We start from the raw sequence: 25,628 nt of genomic DNA on the forward strand, positions 1-25,628 counted from the left end.
TCCATTTCATTCACAGCCTCATTCTTCATCTATTTTTTTTCCAATACCTATGCCTCAAAATATCACTCTTCCCCATTATGATTTTACTGATCCTTTTGCTAATTCCTTACAACCATCTTTATCACAATCATCTATTCCATCTATTATTCATAGACAATCTTGCAGAACCAGAAGGAAGCCTTCCTATCTCCAAAACTACCATTGCAACTTATCCTCTTCAACTTTAGCTGCTGAAAATCCAGGTATTCTTTATCCCCTTTCCAATTTTGTTTCTTATACTTCTTTATCTCCATCATATAAAGATTTTGTTCTTTCCATCACCACTTCAATTGAACCAAAGTCTTATTCCCAAGCTATAAAGTTTGATTATTGGAAAGAAGCTATGCAAGCTGAGATATCTGCTTTAGAGCAAAACAAAACTTGGGTGCTCACAGATTTACCAAGTGGCAAGGTTCCCATTGGTTGTAAATGGGTCTATAAAATCAAACACAAAGTAGATGGTTGTATTGAACGTTACAAGGCAAGATTAGTTGCTAAGGGCTATACACAAATTAAGGGTATTGACTACTTCAACACCTTTTCACCTGTGGCAAAAATGACAACAGCAAGACTCTTGCTTGCTCTTGCTGCTATGCACAATTAGTTCCTTAAACAATTGGATGTGAATAATGCATTCTTGTATGGAGATTTGCATGAAGAGGTGTATATGGTTTTGCCTCAAGGGTTTTCCTCTTCTAAACCTAACCAAGTGTGCAAATTACTCAAGTCTCTATATGGTTTAAAACAGGCTAGCAGGCAATGGTTTTCTAAACTTTCAACAGCCTTGGTGTCTATTGGTTACACACAATCAAAGTCAGATTATTCTTTATTTGTTAAGAAGACATCCACTTCTTTTACTACTCTTTTAGTATATGTGGATGATGTCATTCTAACAGGAGATGATATGATAGAAATTGACTTTGTTAAACAATTTCTTAATAACTCTTTTCACATAAAAGACTTGGGCGATCTAAAGTTCTTCTTAGGGTTAGAAATTGCAAGATCATCTAAGGGCATTGTTGTGAATCAAAGAAAGTATGCATTAGAGATTTTATCTGATGCTGGATTCTTAGCTTCTAAGCCAGCAAAATCACCAATGGATGCTTCAACTAAACTTCAGCAACACATAGGTGAATCTCTTTTTGATAGTGCAGCGTATAGAAGGTTAATTGGCCAACTCTTGTACTTAACCACTGCTAGACCAGATTTGGCATTTGCTGTATAATAACTCAGTCAATTTCTTGCACATCCCACCTCTGCTCATCAACAGGCAACCCACCGAGTGCCCAAATACATTAAGATTTCTCCTGGCAAAGGCTTATTTTTTCCAGCTACTTCTTCTCTTCAATTAAAAAGCTTTATTGACTATGATTGGGCAGGTTGTGTCGATATTAGGAGATCAGTCACTAGCTTCTGCATTTACTTAGGTGATTCTTTAATTTCCTAGAAATCAAAGAAGCAGAGCACTGTGTCGCGATCATCTTCTGAAGCTGAGTATCGTGCTCTTGCTTCTGTGACTTGTGAGCTTCAATGGTTAACATTTTTACTTGATGATTTTCAAGTTGCTTATAAGAAACCAGCCTTGGTTTATTGTGATAACCAATCTGCCTTACATATAGCCACCAATCCTACCTTCCATGAGAAAACCAAGCACATTGAGCTTGATTGTCACATTGTTAGGGAGAAAAGTCAGTTACGCATCATCAAGCTCTTACCTGTCTCTTCAGCAGCTCAAATTGCCGACATCTTCACAAAGCCTCTGCCCATTGTCCCATTTCATCATCTTCAGTCCAAGCTGGGAATGATAGACATACATTCTCCAGCTTGCAGGAGGGTATTATCGGATATAAAGAAGAACCATGAAGGAGAGCTGAGCTGACGTGGAGTGAAGGAGTTGAAGTTTAACTTATTCTGTTAATTAGTTTTAGATTTTGTTAGTTAGTTTTCAAGTTAGCTTCTATTGGTTACTGACTTGTATATAACAGATGATTGATTAATGAAAGATCAAGATTTCAGTTCCATTTTCATTTCTCGTTAATATTTTCCAGCAAATAATAGCTATAACAGGAGAGAGATCCTGGCTTAATAAACCAGAATTAACTTCTTCCAAATTTGAGCCCACCAACTTGCAAAGGAAACAAATCCAACAGCATTTGGTTTATACGCGCATGGACTCACAAACCAAGTCACTCTAGCGTGATCACACCAAAAAAGCGTATGTTCAATGGTCTCCTTCTCCTTGTTGCAAATTTGATACAGAGGGTCTGCTATAATCCCTTGCTTGAGCAGATTATCCTTGACTGGTGTTGCATTTATAAGGGCTCTCCACATGAAAACCTTAATTTTTGGCTGAACTGGTAACTTCCAAGTCTTCTTCCAAGTAGATTGAGACGTATGAAGAACAACATGATAGAATGCGATATCCTGTCCAAACAAAAGTAAGAAAGGAAATAGCAGATTGTAATGTGCAACAGATTTAAAGCCTAGATGTACCTGTTCTTTGGGCTGATCAACGATTTGATGCATGAGAAGATCAAATGGAAATGGACCTCGTCCTGTTGTCTGAGGAGATGGACATGATTTTGCCGTTCATATGATTTGATGCATGAGAAGATGAAATGGACATTTTTTTAGTAGACCTCGCCCTGGAGCCTGAGGGGATGGATGTGATTTTGCCGATCAAATGATTTGATGCATGAGAAGATGAAATGGACATGTTTTGAGTCGGCCTCACCCAGGATCCTGAGGAGATGGGTATGCTTTTGCCGGTCCAATGATTTGATGCATGAGAAGATGAAATGGACATGTTTTGAGTAGGCCATTACCCGGATTCTGAGGGGATGGATATGTTTTTGCCGATCCAATGATTTGATGCTTGAGAAGATGAAATGGACATGTTTTGAGTAGGCCATGACCCGGATTCTGAGGGGATGGATATGTTTTTGCCGATCCAATGATTTGATGCTTGAGAAGATGAAATGGACATGTTTTGAGTAGGCCATGACCCGGATTCTGAGGAGATGGATATGCTTTGACTCAATGAGTAATTAAATTCGTAAGAAGATGAAGTAAAACCAGAAGATGATGATGGAGTAAAGTTCACAGGTTGTGATGGCACATAAGGAAAATAAAAAACATTTTCCATTGATGTAGAAAACCCGGAAAGATAAAACACCAGAAACCCTTTAAATGATGAAACCAGATCTCTCCAAGATATATATACTCACAGCAGAAGTAAAACTGAAACAAGAAGCAACATCAAAAGTAGAATGTCACGTAATCCACAAGAACAGAAGAATACAGACAGAGAGAGAAGATGAATTCAAAGAAGAAGACAATAGAAGAGAAGAATGCTCAGCGGAGAAGGAGGCATCATTAATAATCTTTCACACAAACTGTTGCAAACCAGAACAATCTATTTATACAATTGATTTACAAAAGAATGAGCTAATTGTCTCTCCTTGAATTGAATTGAATTTGTTGATTTTGTTTAGTTTAGTTTAATTTAATTTAAAGTTTTTAAAATTTTAATTTATATTAAAATAGTAAAACTGATTAAAATTTATATATTTATATTTTTCATATAAATATTGCATCTAAAAAATATATATTTTTAATAAAAACAATTAAATTAAATTAAATTAAAATATTTTGGTTTTTAGTGTAATTTAATTTAGTTTATAACTAGTTATTTTGCTCACATATTATGCATAATATTTATTATTTTATTTTAATAATATAATCTAATATCTATTTTTATATTTTATATTTTTAAAATCACACTGTTATTAAAATCTTAATTAATTATGTCAAATGCAATTTAAATTTATAATAAAATTTTGATTAATTATATGCCTATTAAAATTAATTTAAATTTTTATTTCTTATATAATTATTAATTATTTTTTTTCTAAACATTTTTTTCACAAGAATGTAACGATAGATATTCTCTTAAATAGATATGATCTAAATATTATGTTCATATTTAAAAAATAAGAAAAAAAATATAAAAAGTCTTTTATTTACTTATTTTTTTTAGATTTTTACTTTGTTCATCCAATTAAAATTTTAATAAGTGAAAAGATTAAAAATTTTAATAATCTTCATACCCGGCATTCAAGAAAAGTGAATAATAAATTTTATTCTAAGTATTAATAAATAAATTTTGTAATAATAACTAATGTAATTCTATATTTGATAAAAGATGTAACTATATGTACTATTTAATTTTAAATTTTGAAATAAATTGATTAATAAATTATTTATATTATTCTTTGAAATTGTATTAATTTTCGTTTAATATGCTACGTTGATATTTTTTTAAGTATTATTATTAAGTTAGGTGCATGATTTTGTAAGTTGTGTAACATATTTGGCCCATAAAACATGTAATAAGGGCCCATAAAATAAACTAATGTAGCCCATAGGAAGAAGTCTCTAGAACTTAAATTAATAATAATAATAATAAATAAATAAATAATATATGAAGGGATACATTAGATTTAAAAAAAATATATACCTTTTATTATTTATGTTATTTATAAAAATAATTTTAAAGTTTCTATAAATTCAAAATTTTATTAATAATGTAAATTAATATTTTAATATTATTATAAATTTAATTCTAAAAAGAATTCCAAAGTCTTATTATATTCTTAATTTAAAATTAAAAGTTATCCTTCTTATATATTAATTTCATTTCTAACATGATATTAATATTAAAATATTACAAATTTCAATGCCAAAAAATCGTAATTAAATTATAATTCTTAATAAAAAAAGCTGAAATTTTAAATAAAAAATCGATATTATAAAATAATAATTTAAATAATGTTAATACTAATCATTTAAATATAAAAATATAATTTTAATATTAAAATATTTTTAATAGAAATTATTAATTTCTTTGTCATATCCTATGTCTACAATTTTAAAATCTAAATATCTAATCATATGGAAAACTTTAATATAAGATAGATAAGACGCTTATCACTATCCCAATGCAATATTAAATATAGCTTTTTAACTTTGATTTTTTAATAATATTTCTTATTTATTTTTATGAATCCCTTCAGAAAAAGATTTGGATAGATAAACTCTTTTTTTTTTTATTTTTTTAATATTTCAATATTTGCATATTACTTTTTATATTTTGAACTCAAGAAATTTTTAATTAAAATACATCAAAATTTATTTAATAATAAAATTAAAAAATAAAGAAAAATTTATTAACAACAATTTAAAAGACATTAAAAAAATTGGACTGCTGCAATGTGCAGAAATACAAAAAAACAAACACACAAATATTTAATTAAATAAATCATATGTTATTTTGTTAGGGTGTTTTTAATTGTTTTTATATTTTCAATTAAATTAAACTTTAATAAATTATTCAATAGTAATTATTCTCAAAATAAGATATGCTTTAAAAAAATTAAATAAATAATTTAAGTATTTTTAAATTTATTTGATATCATGATGATGAAGGGTTAAATTTAATTGATTTTTTAAAAATTAATATATGACAATAATATTATATCATTTAAAAAAATTAATTAAAAATTATATATAAAAAAAATTAATCACGAATACATATAATAAATATAAATAAAATAATGTACAATACATGTTAAGGAAAACTAAAGATAGATATAAAATTTGCCGCTAATAATATATATTAGTGACAAAGAATTGTCGTTAATTAATTCATATTATAGAGTCACTAATAATTTTTGACAACAACGCATTCGTAATACTTTTTGAAGTGAGAGGCTATTTATACTATTTCGTCACTAATATTTTTAGTGACGGCAAATTCGTCATTAAATCCATAAAAATAATTTCAATACCAAATATTGTTATATATTTAATATAAATTGAAAATTTAATATTATTTTAATAATAATTTTATTTATACCAAAATTCCTATTATAATTTCTTATATAATAATTCTCTATTTAATATATTAAAATAAAATTAATAAAAATCTTAAATACTGAATCTTACTTCCACTAATTTATTTTTTTAATTATTCTAAATATTTACAAATTTATAATATAAAATAAATAACACTTATTTTAATCATATAAAAGTAAGAAGAAGGGGGAACATTGAGATTACTAAAAATACCCATGATAATTTAATATTATGACAATAAAGAACTAAATCCAATTAGCTATTAAAAATTATTCACTCAATGTCTTATTAAAAATATCAGTTTGCTTAAAAAATGAAATGTAAGTAAATTAGAACTCAAACTCTTGAAAGCACGATAAAAATGGACCTTTTAGATATTATATAAGAGTAATCATATTTATTAATTTATAATTTTACTATATTTTTGTTAAAAAATTTCATAATTTAATGTCCTACTATTATTTTAAAAAAAATGAAAGGAAAGTCCTACTATTAATGAATCTTAATGTTTACTGCAGATTTTTTATTTTTTTATAATATTATTTTTTTAATATTTTAATAAATAATTATCTTTAAGGGAATAAGATTAATCAAAATAGAAAATATATAATAAAAATATATTAATATATTCTAATCTAAATACAATTAGGCTAACAATTACAATTGAAAAAATAATAGTCATGCGTGGAAACAAGAGAAAAAAAAAGTGCTTTCTTTAATATACTTTGCTTTGAAATTAATAAGTTAATTAAGCTAAAAAAACAAATTGAAAGAAATTATCAATTTGCTTTTTCTAATTAAAGTTGGTTTCTTGTTTCTCGACTGAGATGATGTGCGTAGAGATTTATGTTCTTAGCGTGGTGTTTTTTTTGACAATGTTAGCTATTATGTGGTTTCTCTCTTTTTTCACTCTCATTCCATATAGTTGTTTAGTTTATATTAACTTACTTGTATTGTTCTTATCGTGAAGGAATTTGTCAAATTTGAATCTGAATGGGGAAATCGCTCTGTATAAATGTTCTTTCATTATTTTTTTTGTTAGAATGTTTTGCACTACTAACAGTCTCTGACCGTAAATGTTATGCACAATATGATTGATGGTTATTCCCTCGTATATATGGTAGAGATTTGCAGGAAACAAGGGTCAAATCCCAGATGAGATTAGCAAATATGCTTCTCTATTTAATCTGTAATCAACTACCTCCCCAATTTTTATTTATTTTGTATGTATTACATTATCTGTTCAAGAAAGCTTACTGTGCTCTTTTTTCTTTAATTATTTAGAAAAGTTTCAAATGTTGGTTGCAACGTGAAAAAACATGGATTTTTCTGACAATTTGCTCTATGGAGATATAACATTTTATATATGTAAGTTGAAGCAACTTAAGTTATTGTTAGTATCGCTTCTTCATTCCTTCCTGCTATCTTCCATGTTCCACTAGTCAACTTGGCCTCTTATGATCCTGTCCATTAGGAGATCAATGTCTTTGAATGTAGGAATTTGATGAACAATAAACATATTGGTCCTGATACTACTCCTTGAAAATCCAAATCAAATAGTCAACTTTATATCAAGCGCGTCAATCAACATGGCAATTTCAAAACCAGACGATATTTAAATGGTCAAGAGGTGCAAATGAGCCGAACAAAAGGAAGAAAACCAAACAAAACCTTTGTTTGCCCAACAAAAAGAACGAAGGTTATGCTGAGCAGCAACTATATCACGTAGAGCCCGGATCTCACAAACCGAGTAGTAATCATTCTAGCAATCAAACAAAAAGCAGATTTCATATAGACAATATCGAAAATTCAGTCATGATAACCTCCATAAATAGAGCATCAACTATTTTCCTAAAAAGCTTATAAATACCAACCAAGTTACTAGAAACATGTACACATACTCAATTCTGCAATTCTCACTACTTATTCTCAATATTCTTTGAATACTCTCAATTAAAATCTCTTACTTGAGTGTCAGAGTAGTCTACCAAAAAGCCATTCACCTATATTTTCTCTTATTGCAGGTTTAGGTGGCACCAAGACCAAAGTCCAACAACTTCTGACAACACCAGATCCTATCCCAAAAACCTTAACCAATATACCAAACCTGAAAAGTCTGTTTCTGTGCTAAAACTTCCCTTTTCTATTATATCGATTATCCTTGACATTATACTTATTGATTCAATCCTTTCAGCGACCTTATTTGAGAGTCAGCTCATTGGTGAGATACCAATATTACTATACTAGAAGACTCCTAAAGTAATTGGTTTAATGTATAGGAAACAAATAGTTAACCTATTAAAAAGCAAAAGAGATTGTTATTCTTTTATTTTTCTTTTTCTTTTAAAAGAATTTATATTTTTTTAAAAAATTATCTATAATATTATAATTTTAATATCATATAATATAATTAAATTATAAAAAAATTACAATCTTTATAAAAAAATGAAATTACAAGCTACAAGTTTTTTTTCTTTTTTTTCCTTATGGTGTAATTCTATTATAAATTTGAAAGTAGCGTAAATATACCTTAAAAAAATTAATGAGAAAAAAAAATACATGCACATAAAATAATTGAGAATTATATTAAATGTAAAATTATTATATATTAAATTAAGAATCTATTTATATCTAATAAAAATGGGAAGAAAGAATAATAAGATGGACAAAAATATTCACAGTAATTTAGTATAATGACACTCAATGAAGTTAATTGGTTATCGAAAGCCAATATATTTTAAGATTTTGTTTGGTTTAATTTTATAGTAAAATTTATTTTATTTATAAATAAATTATTTATAAATAAATTTTCTTATTTGATATATTTTATATTAAAAATGAAATTTATTTCAAATGAAATAAATTTTATACTTAAAATAATTAAAATAAAATAAAATAATAAATAATAAAAAATAATTTTATTACTTTAAATATATATAATTTAAAATTTGAAATTTAAATTACAAATTCTACCATTTTTTATGAAATTTAATTTAATTATAATAAATTTCATGAAATTAATGATTAAAAATTTTAAATGAATTTTCATTTAAACCAAACACCAAAATTTTAGATTTATAAATGAATTCTATAAAATTTTATGCAATTCATTTATACCAAACATTATTTAAACAAAATAAAGAATTCAAAAACTAAGAAAACAAAGAAATTCTAAATTAATTTGTATATTTATGTTAATATTAACGTAAAAACGTCAAAACTTATCGACATTAATGATCTAATAATAAATTACATTAGTTTTTTTTTTTTTTTTAAGAAAACGTGTGGAGATAGCATAGTTAAAATTTTATTATAATTTATGTGAATATATGTATTAGAATTTAAAAAAAATCCTAAACTATATAGTTAGTGGAGGATGATTTAAAAAAAATTGTAGAAATTAAATGTATAAAAAATTTAAAAATACAAATCAATTTTAATTAATAGTAAAATATAGTCATGGTTATTTGTTATTATAATAATAAATGATCACCAAATTTAATTAATTATTTAAAATAAATATATTATAATAATATTATACTATATATTAAAAATTAACAGAAAATTACATAAAAACAAATTAAATCAGAGCACTTCAAGTTGGACCAACACTTAATAATGGAGCAGGCATGGGTGCTTGACATAGATCGGCACTTACGCTTTCTCCATCCAAGAACAAATTTGCAGCCCTTTTCAATTTTTTTAAATTATTTCCCTTCATTTTCTTAGAAAAGCCTGAAAAGTAGAATTGCATATACTTTAATACACATTTAAAAATATAATTTTTAAAATCAATTTGAATAACGTAGGTAAGGGTAACAGACAATAAAGAGAATAAATCTATATTTGGTAATTTGATTGGGAGGCATTGAAGATGGTAAAGGGAAGATAGAGATTGCCCTAAATATGTCAATTTGATTTCCATCTAGATTATTTAGAAACTAAGGACAATAAATTTAATCTGCAACTGGCTTCATAGTATTTGGAGTTTAGCTCATAGAGCTCATTTGCTCTCGCTGAAATAATACAATCAGAAATCTAAATTACAGCCCCAACATTTTATATTCAGTCATCATGCTTTTATTAGACATTTTCTCCCAAAAGCTGTGCTCATGAACTAAGCCTTATCCTTACTAAAGGCCCTCCGAGTTTCCTCTTTGAGCTCCATGAAGCGCACCCTTTTGATTCTCTGCTCTTCTGGGATGTCTTTTTCAAGATAAAACAAATCAAGCAACGAGTCGTCTTCCATGAATTGATCAAGCACTTGAGAGCGATTAGGGAAAAACCGTCGACCAATTTCCACTGCCATGATCAAAATCACAAAGCTTGTAAGAGGAGTCACAAAAACTAAAACTTTGCAACTTCAAGACCATATGTGACAATATGATTCATTGCAAGATGCCTTTGGCACTGCAATAGTCGTCTGCTTATTAAATTTTCAGCTTTTGATGGCCTAATGATTTACTCTAAGATGCCTACTTGTGTTGCTTTTCCTGAAATCCTTAATTCATTAGAGAAATATATGCTACTTTACGCATACTATTTTCGATTGTTCTTTGTCCTGCATTGTATGAAAAGCATGCTTCTTCTATTACAATAAACTAACAAAAATGCAGAACATAGATTCCTCTTCTACATGGCTCCGACTAGGACTTGAATTTCAGACTTCACAATCCTTAAAACAACTCTCGTATTACTGAACTAAAGTTGAATAGTAGAGAAGTGTTTGAAACTCTTACGTCCAATGTTACAACGTACTCTAGTAATATATTTATTTTTATTTTATCTATTATTTATTTTTCAAATCTTATATTTAATTTTTTTCAGTTTTATACTCAAATTTTTAAGTAATCAATACAATTTATTTTCAGTTACTATTCAATCCATTACGAGATTTTGATAAGTTGCATTCAAATATATTAGGATTCCCACAATTATTTGATTATAAGTCAGAAAGCATAATTGATATATTCAATATTTGACATCTCCATATTTTTTTAAGCCGTTAACTAATTAAATTGTTTATATAGTAAACAGCAATTTTAAAAAAATTTTCATATTAATTAACTAATAAATCTTAAAATATTATGAAATTTTGTTTCTTTATTTTTTTTAAGAATATATATAAAAAAAATTAAAAGACCTTTAAATTAATGAAGGCTATAAAATACATGCATTTATATACTTTCAATCTTAGTTTGAGACTACAAATATATGCAAATATAACATTCAAGATTCTAATAATGTCGATGATCTAAGAATTTGTCCTTAATTCTTTATTTATTACATATATTATATACAACAAAAACGAGCATAAATTGAAATAGTATAAATTATTTAGTACATATAAAAATAAAAAAAGATAATTTATTTTCACCAAATAGGTAAATTACCAAACAAATTTCCCTATATGATAATTAAATAGAGCATTAATTATGTTTAAATATGATTATGGGAATAAATATTAAATAGAGACTTTTTCTTTTAATAAGAGAACACAGACTTATATTCAATAAGAATAAAGCATCAACTGCAGCATTTTCTAACCCTTTCTTATATTTGATCTCATGGTCGAATTGCATGTGCTTAGCCATCCAAGCTTGCTTAGTAGGGGTGGTCAACTTTTGCTCCAACAAATAACGCAAGCTATGGTAATCAGTAAGCATAATAAAGTTTGCAAATATCAAGCCACTTTTTGACAGTAAAGAATATTGCAAAAAACTCCCCTTCGTAAGTGAACAGTAGCTGGCGTTTGGAAGACAGAGCACAGCTAATGAAGGCAATACAGTTTCAAAGCATTAGTTTCGATTGTAGAATTGTTGGTGAAATTAGGCAGTGCAGTTATTGGGGCATTAACTAACGTATGCTTCAATGTCTCAAATGCAGATTGGCCTTCCTTATTCCATGCAAACCCATCATTTTTTAGAAGTTCAGTAAGAGGCCTTCCTTATTCCATCCATAATTTCTAATAAACGTCTATAATAAGGCCCAAAAAGTTTCTGAGTTGCTTACAATTTTTTTTTTTTGTTGGGCCCAGTGTTCCACGGCTGCAATTTTACTTGAGTTCACGTGACCCAAATACTCCACTTCACTACTACCAAAAACACACTTGCTTTTTTTGGCGAGTAGTTGGTGCTCTTGCATGGTTTGCAAAACAATCAGAAAATGCTCATGCTTCTTCTTTGTGGCGTTATAGATCAAATATCATCAAAAAACACAAGTATAAACTTTCTAAAAAATTCTTCAAACACTTAATTCATCAAGCTTAGAAATGTTGCAAACTCGTTGGTTAAGCCGAAAGGCATTATCTAGAATTTATAATGGCCCTCACGAGTTTTAAAGGTCATTTAATGAATATCATCCTCATCCATCCGCCCTTGCCAATGCCTCGACTGTAAATCGATTATAGAAAATATAGAAGCATTCCCTAATTCATCTAGTTTTTCCTCAATAACAGGAATAAGGTACTTATCTTTCACAGTTGCATGGTTAAGTTATGGTTAAGTTCTGGTTAAGTTCTCTATAATCCACACAAAGACGCCATGCTTTATCTTTTTTTTCTTCACAAGAACAACAGGATTGGCATAAAGATTAGTACTATTGCAAATAACACTAGCTTCTAAAATCTTTATAATACTACCCGTCCAAAGTTGAGTTAAATAGTCCGCACTCGATTGAAAAATCTAACATGGAAGTCAAAATGTCAAAAAGTCAAAACAAAGAGGAGGACATCGTCAGGAGCTAGACTGATCATCACGTACCTCGTATTAACTGCATTGAACAAGTAAGGTCCAGGCAACCTAGACTGAGCAAAAGAAGGTTCGAGTATCATAGACCAAGTAGGTTTGGTTAGGCTAAACGAAGACAAATAATGATGAAAAAGCAAGTCCAAATGCTCGCCTGACAGGCTAAGCATCAAACATATTGAGTATCAGTAATATCAGTCAACTGTAAAGCCGAATCTTTAGGAGAAAATCTCAAGATATTAGCCAACTATCCGAGATTCTTATAGATAACTATAATGACTATTTGGCCTATAGTCTATAAATATTAGAAACAGATACTAATCAGATACGTTTATTCTGCCAAATTGTCTACAAAATTCTTTACTATTCACTTTTACTATTCTCAATCAATATCCCTAACTTGAATGTTGGAGTAGCTGACTAATAAGCTGCGGATCTCATCACTTTCTTTGTTTTCAAGCTAATTTGTATATATTTGCATAAAAAAATAATACATTAATTTCTTAAATTACCATATAATTGATAATTATGCAATATTTATTTGAATATTTAAATTTTTATTGGTTTAATTTTTTTAAAGTTTTCAATTTGTGTATATTTATAAAAAATAAATATGAATATTTTAATTTTAAATTAATGTATAATTGATAATTTTGTAATATTTATTTAAACATTGAATTTTGATCTAGTCTTTCTAAAGGTTGTTTGTTCGATATTTATTAATATTAACAAATAATTATATATAAAATAATAAGTGAATAATGCATATTTGATAAGAGTGTATTGTTAACAATTTTTTTTTATGAGTATAATTATTTTACATTTTAATATGTTATTTTAATGGTAAGGTATAGTTTAAATGAATTGCCATAAATAGACACTTTCCTACTACTACTATTATTATTATTATTATTATTATTATTATTATTATTATTATTGAAGATGCTATGCACATCTTACCTCCATGTTGAATTAATTTCAAATGCAGTGATACTCTCCCCAAAATATAAGCTATTAATATGGAGAGCTATTTTAAATTGAATTTAATTTTTTTTATTCATAAAAATTTTATTTGGGAATATTTTTAATAAATTGATTGTCAACCTAATAAGTACTCTCCAATAATAATAATAATAGTTAAGATGATAATTATATATGGTAGTCACCAACAACATTCAATTTTAATTGAATAGTCAAAAAAATTTTAAGCCAAGCTCTCAAATGTATGGAGAGATGATGAAGCAGCCGACCCAGTCTTCATAAGCAGCAGTCCCCTTTTGGTTTTAACAAGCCCTTGGCACCATTGGATCGCCCTCCCTTGTAGATGTAAGGCTGCCATCTTAACCCTATCTGTTTTGGCCACATTAGTCACACCAAAGAAATACTCGGTATGCAACAACCAACTCTCTAGACCTTCTCCACTAAATTTTGGAAATTCCAGTTTAGCAATAGGGCCCCAAGGTTGATGGCTTTCACCCAAACCCTCATTGACATTCTTATTCACCTCCTCAGTTCCCTTCCCAGCCAACTCTATATTCTGTAGGCTAAGTCCCGCAATCAGGTTCTTAATTTCATTCAAGACCTTTGATTTCGCAACTCCTTCTTGCCTCGATTCAAGTTCTTGCATTATAACAGCAACCCTCTTTTCCCAATCATGAGAATGAGTATTTTTTGCCATTTTCCTAGAATCAGCCGCTCTGATACCAAATAATATGTGATTTAATTCTTAACAGCAATTAAGAAGTGAAAGAACAGGACAGAAGAGAGACTTCAGAGAGAAGAAAAAAGATCACAAAGGAAGAATTCATATTCAATGATCGAATCAAAGTTCTGTTACAATTCACCAATAGCTGTATATCTCAACAATTCTGTTACAGTACAAACAATTCTATTACAGTACACGTGCTAATAACCACCAAAATTAGGAACATTACAGCACTCATGGAAGTAATTTGGCTTTATTGCAATAAATAAATTAATAAATAAATCTAGGCAAAGAATTCGATATCCTGTCCAAACAAAAGCAAGAAAGGAAATAGCAGATTGTAATGTGCAACAGATTTAAAGCCTAGATGTACCTGTTCTTTGGGCTGATCAACGATTTGATGCATGTGAAGACGAAATGGAAATGGACCTCGTCCTGTTGCCTGAGCAGATGGACATGATTCTGCCGTTCAAATGATTTGATGCATGAGAAAATGAATTGGACATTTTTTTAGTAGACCTCGCCCTGGAGCCTGAGGTGATGGATGTGATTTTGCCGATCAAATGATTTGATGCTTGAGAAGATGAAATGGACATGTTTTGAGTCGGCCTCGCCCAGGATCCTGTGGAGATGGGTATGCTTTTGCCGGTCAAATGATTTGATGCGTGAGAAGATGAAATGGACATGTTTTGAGTAGGCCATGACCAGGATTCTGAGGGGATGGGTATGTTTTTACCGATCCAAAGATTTGATGCTTCAGAAGATGAAATGGGCATGTTTTGAGCAGGCCATGACCCGGATTCTGAGGGGATGGATATGTTTTTGCCGATCCAAAGATTTGATGCTTCAGAAGATGAAATGGACATGTTTTGAGTAGGCCATGACCCGGATTCTGAGCTTTGACTCAATGAGTAATTAAATTCGTAAGAAGATGAAGTAAAACCAGAAGATGATGATGGAGTTAAGTTCACAGGTTGTGATGGCACATAAGGAAAATAAAAAACATTTTCCATTGATCTAGAAAACCCGGAAAGATAAAACACCAGAAACCCTTTAAATGATGAAACAATATCTCTCCAAGATATATATACTCACAGCAGAAGTAAAACTGAAACAAGAAGCAACACTAAAAGTAGAATGTCACGTAATCCACAAGAACAGAAGAATACAGACAGAGAGAGAGAGAAGATGAATTCAAAGAAGAAGACAATAGAAGAGAAGAATGCTCAGCGGAGAAGGAGGCATCATTAATAATCTTTCACACAAACTGTTGCAAACCAGAACAATCTATTTATACAATTGATTTACAAAAGAATGAGCTAATTGTCTCTCCTTGAATTGAATTGAATTTGTTGATTTTGTTTGGTTTAGTTTAATTTAATTTAAAGTTTTTAAAATTTTAATTTATATTAAAATAGTAAAACTGATTAAAATTTATATATTTATATTTTTCATATAAATATTACATCTAAAAAAATATATTTTTAATAAAAAAAATTAAATTAAATTAAAATATTTTGATTTTTAGTTTAATTTAATTTAGTTTGTAACTAATTATTTTGCTCATGCATTATGCATATTATTTATTATTTTATTTTAATAATATAATTTAATATTTATTTTTATATTTTATATTTTTAAAATCACACCATTATTAAATTCTTAATTAATTATGTTAAAATGTAATTTAAATTTATAGTAAAATTTTGATTAGTTATATGCCTATTAAAATTAATTTAAAATTTTATTTCTTATATAATTATTAATTATTTTTTTTCTAAACATTCTTTGACAAGAATGTAACAATAGATATTCTCTTAAATAGATATGATCTAAATATTATGTTCATATTTAAAAAATAAGAAAAAACAATATACAAAGTCTTTTATTTACTTATTTTTTATAGATTTTTACTTTGTTCATCCAATTAAAATTTTAATAAGTGAAAAGATTAAAAATTTTAATAATCTTCATACCCGGCATTCAAGAAAAGTGAATAATAAATTTGATACTAAGTATTAATAAATAAATTTTTTAATAATAACCAATGTAATTTTATATTTGATAAAAGATATAATTATATGTACTATTTAATTTTAAATTTTTAAATAAATTTATTAATAAATTATTTATATTATTCTTTCAAATTGTATTAATTTTAATTTAATATGCGACGTTGAGATTTTTTAAGTATTATTATTAAGTTGGGTGCATGATTTTGTAAGTTAAGCGTAACATTCTTGGCCCATAAAACAAGTAATAAGGGCTCATAAAATAAACCAATGAAGCCCATAGCAAGAAGTCTCCAGAACTTAAATTAATAATAATAATAATAATAATAATAATAAATAATGTATGAAAAGGGGGACATTAGATTTAATAAAAATATTTTTTATTATTTATATTATTTATAAAAATAATTTTAAAATTTATATAAATTTAAAATTTTATTAATAATGTAAATTAAAATTTTATTATTATTATAAATTTAATTCTAAAAAGAATTCCAACTCTATAAGAAGTCTTATTATAATTCTTAATTTAAAATTAAAAGTTATCCTTCTTATATATTAATTTCATTTCTAAAATGATTTTAATGTTAAAATATTACAAATTTCAATGCCAAAAAATCGTAATTAAATTATAATTCTTAATAAAAAAAAAGCTGAAATTTTAAATAAAAAATCGATATTATAAAATAATAATTTAAATAATGTTAATACTAATCATTTAAATATAAAAATATAATTTTAATATTAAAATATTTTTAATAGAAATTATTAATTTCTTTGTCATATTCTATTTCTACAATTTTAAAATCTAAATATCTAATCATATGGAAAACTTTAATATAAGATAGATAAGACGCTTATCACTATCCCAATGCAATATTAAATATAGCTTTTTAACTTTGATTTTTTAATAATATTTCTTATTTATTTTTATGAATCCCTTCACAAAAAGATTTGGATAGATAAACTCTTTTTTTTTTTTTAATATTTCAAGATTTGCATATTACTTTTTATATTTTGAACGCACGAAATTTTTAGTTAAAATACATCAAAATTTATTTAATAATAATATTAAAAAATAAAGAAAAATTTATTAACAACAATTTAAAAGACATTAAAAAAATTGGACTGCTGCAATGTGCAGAAATACAAAAAAACAAACACACAAATATTTAATTAAATAAATCATATGTTATTTTGTTAGGGTGTTTTTAATTGTTTTTATATTTTCAATTAAATTAAACTTTAATAAATTATTCAATAGTAATTATTCTCAAAATAAGATATGCTTTAAAAAAATTAAATAAATAATTTAAGTATTATTAAATTTATTTGATATGATGATGATGAAGGGTTAAATTTCATTGATTTTTTAAAAATTAATATATGACAATAATATTATATTATTTAAAAAAATTAATTAAAAATTATATATAAAAAAATTAATCACGAATACGTATAATAAATATAAATAAAATAATGTACAATACATGTTAAGGAAAGCTAAAGATAGATATAAAAATTTGCCACTAATAATATATATTAGTGACAAAGAATTGTCGTTAATTAATTCATATTATAGAGTCACTAATAATTTTTGACAACAACGCATTCGTAGTACTTTTTGAAGTGAGAGGCTATTTATACTATTTCGTCACTAATATTTTTAGTCACGGCAAATTCGTCATTAAATCCATAAAAATAATTTCAATACCAAATATTGTTATATATTTAATATAAATTGAAATTTTAATATTATTTTAATAATAAATTTATTTATACCAAAAATCCTATTATAATTTCTTATATAATAATTCTCTATTTAATTTATTAAAATAAAATTAATAAAACTCTTATATACTGAATCTTACTTCTACTAATTTATTGTTTTAATTATTCTAAATATTTACAAACTTATAATATAAAATAAATAACACTTATTTTAATTGTATAAAAGTAGGAAGAAGGAGGAACATTGAGATTACTAAAATTACCCATGATGATTTAATATTATGACAATAAAGAACTAAATCCAATTAGCTATTAAAAATTAATTATTCAATTTCTTATTAAAAATATTAGTTTGCTTGAAAAATGAAATGTAAGTAAATTGTAAAAGCACGATAAAAATCGACCTTTTAGATATTTTATAAGAGTAATCATATTTATTAATTTATAATTTTGTTAAAAAATTTCATAATTTAATGTCCTACTATTATTTAAAAAAAAAATGAAAGGAAAGTCCTACTATTAATGAATCTTAATGTTTACTGCAGATTTTTTATTTTTCTATAATATTATTTTTTTAATATTTTAATAAATTATTATCTTTAAGGGAATAAGATTAATCAAAATAGAAAATATATAATAAAAATATATTAATATATTCTAATCTAAATACAATTAGGCTAACAATTACAATTGAAAAAATAATAGTCATGCGTGGAAACAAGAGAAAAAAAAAGCGCTTTCTTTAATATACTTCGCTTTTAAATTAATAAGTTAATTAAGCTAAAAAAACAAATTGAAAGAAATTATCAATTTGCTTTTTCTAATTAAAGTTGGTTTCTTGTTTCTCGACTGAGATGATGTGCTTAGAGATTTATGTTCTTAGCGTGGTGTTTTCTTTGACAATGTTAGCTATTATATGGTTTCTCTCTTTTTTCACTCTCATTCCATATAGTTGTTTAGTTTATATTAACTTACTTGTATTGTTCTTATCGTGAAGGAATTTGTCAAATTTGAATCTGAATGGGGAAATCTCTCTGTATATATGTTCTTTCATTATTTTTTTTGTTAGAATGTTTTGCACTACTAACAGTCTCTGACCCTAAAAGTTATGCACAATATGTAACGTGAAAAAACATGGATTTTTCTGACAATTTGCTCTATGGAGATATAACATCTTATATATCATTTTATATATCTAAGTTGAAGCAACTTAAGTTATTGTTATTATCGCTTCTTCATTCCTTCCTGCTATCTTCCATGTTCCGCTAGTCAACTTGGCCTCTTATGATCCTGTCCATTAGGAGATCAATGTCTTTGAATGTAGGAATTTGATGAACAATAAACATATTGGTCCTGATGCTACTCGTCGAAAATCCAAATCAAATAGTCAACTTTATATCAAGCGTGTCAGTTAAATAGTCAGAATCATATCCAGCATGACAATCTCAAAATCAGACGATATTTAGATGGTCAAGAGGTACAAATGAGCCAAACAAAAAGAAGAAGACCAAACAAAACCTTTGTTCACCCAATAAGGTGAACGAAGGTTATGCTGAGCAGCACCTATGTCAAGCAAAGCTCGAATCTCACGAATCGAGTAATAATCACGCCAATAATCAAGTAAAAAGCGAATTTCATAGAGACAATATTGAAAATTCAGCCAAAATAATCTTCATAAATGAAGCAACAACTATTTTCGTAAAAAACCTATAAATATTAACCAAGTGACTAGAAATATGTACGCATACTCAATTATACAATTCTCATTACTTATTCTCAATATTCTCTGAATACTCTTAATCAAAATCTGTAACTTGAGTGTCAGAATAGTCTACCAAAAAGTCATCCACCTATATTTTCTTTTATTACGGGTTTACGTAGCAGCAAGGCCAAAGTCCAACGACTTCTGACAGCATCAGGTCCTTTCCCAAAAACCTTAACCCATATACCAAACCTGAAAACTCTGTTTCTGTGCTAAAACTTCCTATTCTATTATATCGATTATCCTTGACATTATACTTATTGATTCAATCCTTTCAGAGACCTTATTTGAGAGTCAGGTCATTGGTGAGATACCAATATTACTATACTAGAAGACTCCTAAAGTAATTTGTTTAATGCATCGGAAACAAATAGTTAACCTATTAAAAAGCAAAAGAGATTTTTACTTCTTTTATTTTTCTTTTTCTTTTAAAGGAATTTATATTTTTTAAAAAAATTTAAAGGATTTTATATTTTTTAAAAAAATTATCTATGATATTATAATTTTAATATCATATAATATAATTAAATTATAAAAAAAATTACAACCTTTATAATAAAATGAAATTACAAGCTACAAGTTTTTTTTTTTTTTCCTTATAGTGTAATTCTATTATCACTTTGAAAGTAGCGTAAATATACCTTAAAAAAATTAATGAGAAAAAAAAATACATGCACATAAAATAATTAAGAATTATATTAAATGTAAAATTATTATATATTAAATTAAGAATCTATTTATATCTAATAAAAATGGGAAGAAAGAATAGTAAGATCGACAAAAATATTCACAGTAATTTAGTATAATGACAATCAATGAAGTTAATTGGTTATTGAAAGCCAATACATTTTAAGACTTTGTTTGATTTAATTTTATAGTAAAATTTATTTCATTTATAAATGAATTTTATGATAAAATTTATTTATAAATAAATTTTCTTATTTGGTATATTTTATATTAAAAATGAAATTCATTTGAAATGAAATGAATTTTATGCTTAAAATAATTAAAATAAAATAAAATAATAGATAATAAGAAAATAATTTTATTACTTTAAATATATATAATTTTAAATTTAAAATTCAAATTACAAATTCTATCAATTTTTTATGAAATTTAATTTAGTTATAATAAATTTCATGGAATTGATTATTGAAAATTTCAAATGAATTTTTATTTAAATCAAACACTAAAATTTTAGATTTATAAATGAATTCTATAAAATTTTATGTAATTTATTTATACCAAACACTCTTTAAACAAAATAAAGAATTCAAAAACTAAGAAAATAAAGAAATTCTAAATGAATTTGTATTTTTATGTTAATATTAACGTAAAAGCGTCAAAACTTATCGACATTAATGATCTAATAATAAATTACATTAGATATTTTTTTTAAAAGAAAACGTGTGAAGATAGCATGGTTAAAATTTTATTATAATTTATGTGTATATATGTATTAGAATAAAAAAAAAAAAATCCTAAACCCTATAGTTAGTGGAGGATGATTTAAAAAAAAATTGTAGAAAATAAATGTATAAAAAATTTAAAAATACAAATCAATTTTAATTAATAGTAAAATATAGTCATAGTTATTTGTTATTATAATAATAACTGATCACCAAATTTAATTAATTATTTAAAATAAATATATTATAATAATATTATACTATATATTAAAAATTAACAGAAAATTACATAAAAACAAATTAAATCAGAGCACTTCAAGTTGGACCAACACTTAATAATGGAGCAGGCACCATGGGTGCTTGACATAGATCGGCACTTACGCTTTCTCCATCCAAGAACAAATTTGCAGCCCTTTTCAATTTTTTTAAATTATTTCCCTTCATTTTCTTAGAAAAGCCTGAAAAGTAGAATTGCATATACTTTAATACACATATAAAAATATAATTTTTAAAATCAATTTGAATAACGTAGGTAAGGGGAATAGACAATAAAAAAGAATAAATCTATATTTGGTAATTTGATTGGGAGGCATTGAAGATGGTAAAGGGAAGATAGAGATTGCCCTAAATATGTCAATTTGATTTCCATCTAGATTATTTAGAAACTAAGGACAATAAATTTAATCTGCAACTGGCTTCATAGTATTTGGAGTTTAGCTCATAGAGCTCATTTGCTCTCGCTGAAATTATACGATCAGAAATCTCAATTACAGCCCCAACATTTTATATTCAGTCATCATGCTTTTATTAGACTGTGCTCATGAACTCAGCCTTATCCTTACCAAAGGCCCTCCAAGTTTCCTCTTTGAGCTCCATGAAGCGCACCCTTTTGATTCTCTGCTCTTCTGGGATGTCTTTTTCAAGATAAAACAAATCAAGCAACGAGTCGTCTTCCATGAATTGATCAAGCACTTGAGAGCAATGAGGGAAAAACCGTCGACCAAGTTCCACTGCCATGATCAAAATCACAAAGCTTGTAAGAGAAGAGTCACAAAAACTAAAACTTTGCAACTTCAAGACCATATGTGACAATATGATTCATTGCAAGATGCCTTTGGCACTGCAATAGTCGTCTGCTTATTAAATTTTCAGCTTTTGATGGCCTAATGACTTACTCTAAGATGCCTACTTGTGTTGCTTTTCCTGAAATCCTTAATTCATTAGAGAAATATATGCTACTTTACGCATACTATTTTCTATTGTTCTTTGTCCTGCATTGTATGAAAAGCATGCTTCTTCTATTACAATAAGCTAACAAAAATGCAGAATATAGATTCCTCTTCTACATGGCTCCAACTAGGACTTGAACTTCAGACTTCACAGTCCTTAAAACAACTCTCGTATTACTAAACTAAAGTTGAATAGTAGAGAAGTGTTTGAAACTCTTACGTCCAATGTTACAAGATAGGGGATTTGACCATTGATTTGCTAGCCCAATGGCAAGAATGTTTACCCTTTTTTGTTGTTCATATCCCTTCCAAAATTAAATAATAAAAGCACCATTTCCCTGTAATTTGATCCATTCAACTTTGCCCTAAAGAGTCTGTAATCATCTAAGTTAGATCTATGCAAATGTCAATTAAATATATCAATAGAACCGAAAGACTAGGACAAAAAGGCAACTCAATGCTTCACTTATTAGGGTTCAGCTCACCTATAGTCATTGAACTTATATCTAAATACCATTAAATTCTAATCTCTCTCAAAAACCATAAATTTTCACTTTTGTAACATTACAATTACTAAACCAAATTAAAATCCAATCAAATTCAATCTGAAATTTTGACAGAAACCATATTGAACCTTTAACAAAGTGGAAAATTATTTTGCATGCTTAAATAAAGTCAAAAATAGAAAGAGACGTTTGATTTTATTGGTTTTGCCTAATATAAAAAAATATATACCAGGCAAAGACCATATCCTATCAAAACAAAAGCAAGAAGAGCAGACTGTAACATGCAACAGATTTAAAGCCAGTATGTACCTGCTTTATTTAGGGCTTCCAACCTAGAAAGAAGTCTTTTGTTCCGAGTTATCAGTGTCTCATTTAAGTCAAGCTCCCTAAAATTCCGATTAAATCCTTTTGATGCAAACTCAGATGTTTTCTCAGCACAAGCAATTTCCATGGCTAACTTGGCTTCAGCAGGGAACAATAATAGTGTCAACGCCACTGTGACACAAAACACAGCACATAGAATTCATATGTTGAAGCATAAGCCATCACATCTGGATTAAACAAACTAAAAATGCTATATCTTCAGTTTTTCCTTACAAGTATCAAATATTATTAATGAAACCAAATCTCAACAAAGCATAATGGGTAAATCATTAAACTGAAAAAATGGAAAGGATAAAGCATCTCATATTTGGAGAACGGTAGGCAGAATCATTGGCAGGATCTTGTGGGTACAATTGCCAAATCTAGCAACGAAAACCTCATGTAGAGAAAAAAGATGTGCCAAGTTGGGAAAAACATTATGCCACAAATTCATTTTATGTTGCTCCTATTACTTCGAACTCTTATGATACTCATTATCTGTCTTTAAACTTTCCAGCAGAGGAGTAAAAAAGAAAAGAAGAAATCGGTATCCAGAAAGTCAAAATACAATATATGCAATAATGATATAGACAAACAAACAAGTCATCAACAAATTAACAAGGTTGCTTATGTTTAATATCTAGGTTTATCGACAACGCATGAGAAACACTATTACTGTCATGGATGAAAAGGAGACTAATTAAGTTTTTGCAAATAATAGTTGGCCTTCATGGAACACAAACCAAGGGGATTAGCGGGAACAAGATCATCAAATTAATGAACAAAAACATATAAAACACTCTCAAAATAAAATAATAAATTTTAAACCAACGGAATCCAAAACGAAAATGCATTCCCATCTGAGGAAAAGCAAAACTGAAGGGACAAGACAAATTGTATGTCATAGTTAGCAACCATGCAAGTAATTCAAATCAAAATAACATCAGCAGCACAGTACCTCTGTTTTCCAGGTACGCAATCCTCATGTCCAGATCATCAATTAGGGACATGATAGAAGCATCTCCAGCCCTGGGGTTCCTCCACATTTCTCTCTCTAAAAGATCTATGCATAGCCTGTCTTTATTAGCTTCCTGCCCCTTCTCTGTTTTAGCATGATAATCTTTTGGCCTAGTTAACCTTCGGCAGATGCTAACAGCACTTCTCCCATCCAATGTTAGGTCTAAAACACAAGCACCTTTTGCCAATAGAGACACTATCACTGATGGTTCTCTTCGCAATGCCGCAATGTGGAGACCTGTGTAACCTTGTGAATTTCTCAGGTTGACATCAGCAAGACCAAGGCCAAGCACTTCATACACAATCTTGGGGCTACAGTGCGCAGCAGCATAATGAAGAGCATTTGCATCATTCAGTGTTACATCAGAATCTGTCAGGAGAAGTTTTACCTGTTCAATATCATCCAAATCTAATGCCTCATGTATTCTCTTAATTACCATTTCATGTAGCGGGTCGACAGCCTCAATTTTCTGTTCATCATCAGACATAAGCTCCTTGCGAAGAAATTTTATGTCTTTTGAAACTTGGTAAGGAAGATCCTTCTCTATTGAGATGCTATCAAGATCCGACCTCGCTATTCTATCCATACATTTTGCAACAAGTTGACTTGATTGACAATGAAATGCAACCCAACATATCGGGATTACATCCTCCACATAAGCCTTGTTAACAAAGTTAGCAAGGCGTCTCTGCAAACATATAGAGTGTCATATTTAAAAAATCTCTTGAATATAGTCAAAAGTTCAAAAAGGACGTTTGACACGTGAATATAAGGTCTATTGACCGGGTTTCAGTATGAACATATTCATGCTAAGTTTTTCTTGAATTTTAATGGCAGAATACATAAGTTCATGCCTAAAATTTACCAAAAAAATCTCATGGCATTCTGAACTTTTCAAACGTCCTATGATACACCTTGTAAACATCTTGTAAACATCCCACTATACACCTCAACTCTTGGAAGCTAGAATTAACATTTCCTTTGATCTGTTGATAGGGCAGTTTGCTAACTAGAATCCAAAGGGTATCTCAATTTCACTTAGTTGAGGTGTCATGGGACATTTTAAAAATTCAGAGTTCCATGAGATTTTTTGATAAAGTTCAGATATGAAACGATGTATTAAGCCAATTTTAGTTATTAATAAAAATTCTGCTTATCTAAAAAAAATACCTCTTTTTCGTGTCATTTTACC

General features: G+C 27.5%; 1 protein-coding gene across 2 annotated transcripts; it reads right to left on the reverse strand.

Moving 5' to 3' along the window:
- Positions 1-9,850: 9,850 nt before the first annotated feature.
- Positions 9,851-25,585, reverse strand: LOC110648944 (BTB/POZ domain and ankyrin repeat-containing protein NPR1). Of its 2 annotated transcripts, none has more exons than XM_058142570.1 (3): positions 24,377-25,585; positions 23,365-23,550; positions 9,851-10,257 (listed from the first exon to the last, which is right to left on the reverse strand). In XM_058142570.1, the coding sequence occupies exons 1-3, from the start codon at positions 25,020-25,022 to the stop codon at positions 10,073-10,075; spliced, it is 1,017 nt and encodes a 338-aa protein (XP_057998553.1). In that variant the 5' UTR covers positions 25,023-25,585; the 3' UTR covers positions 9,851-10,072. The 2 variants fall into 2 exon arrangements, with proteins under 2 accessions (XP_057998553.1, XP_057998552.1); XM_058142569.1 differs by lacking the exon at positions 9,851-10,257 and adding an exon at positions 21,940-22,330.
- Between the last annotated feature and the right edge of the window lie 43 nt (positions 25,586-25,628).

Source organism: Hevea brasiliensis, unplaced genomic scaffold (assembly GCF_030052815.1).
Source record: "Hevea brasiliensis isolate MT/VB/25A 57/8 unplaced genomic scaffold, ASM3005281v1 Scaf559, whole genome shotgun sequence".
Classification (NCBI taxonomy): Eukaryota; Viridiplantae; Streptophyta; class Magnoliopsida; order Malpighiales; family Euphorbiaceae; genus Hevea; species Hevea brasiliensis.

Coding starts and splice junctions, on each gene's coding strand:
- LOC110648944 (XM_058142569.1), bottom strand. CDS start 25,022: ATGGATAGAATAGCGAGGTCGGATCTTGATAGCATCTCAATAGAGAAG. Junction 23,551..24,376: donor TGCGTACCTGGAAAACAGAG/GTACTGTGCTGC, acceptor TTTGTGTCACAG/TGGCGTTGACACTATTATTG. Junction 22,331..23,364: donor GGAAGCCCTAAATAAAGCAG/GTACATACTGGC, acceptor TGATCATGGCAG/TGGAACTTGGTCGACGGTTT.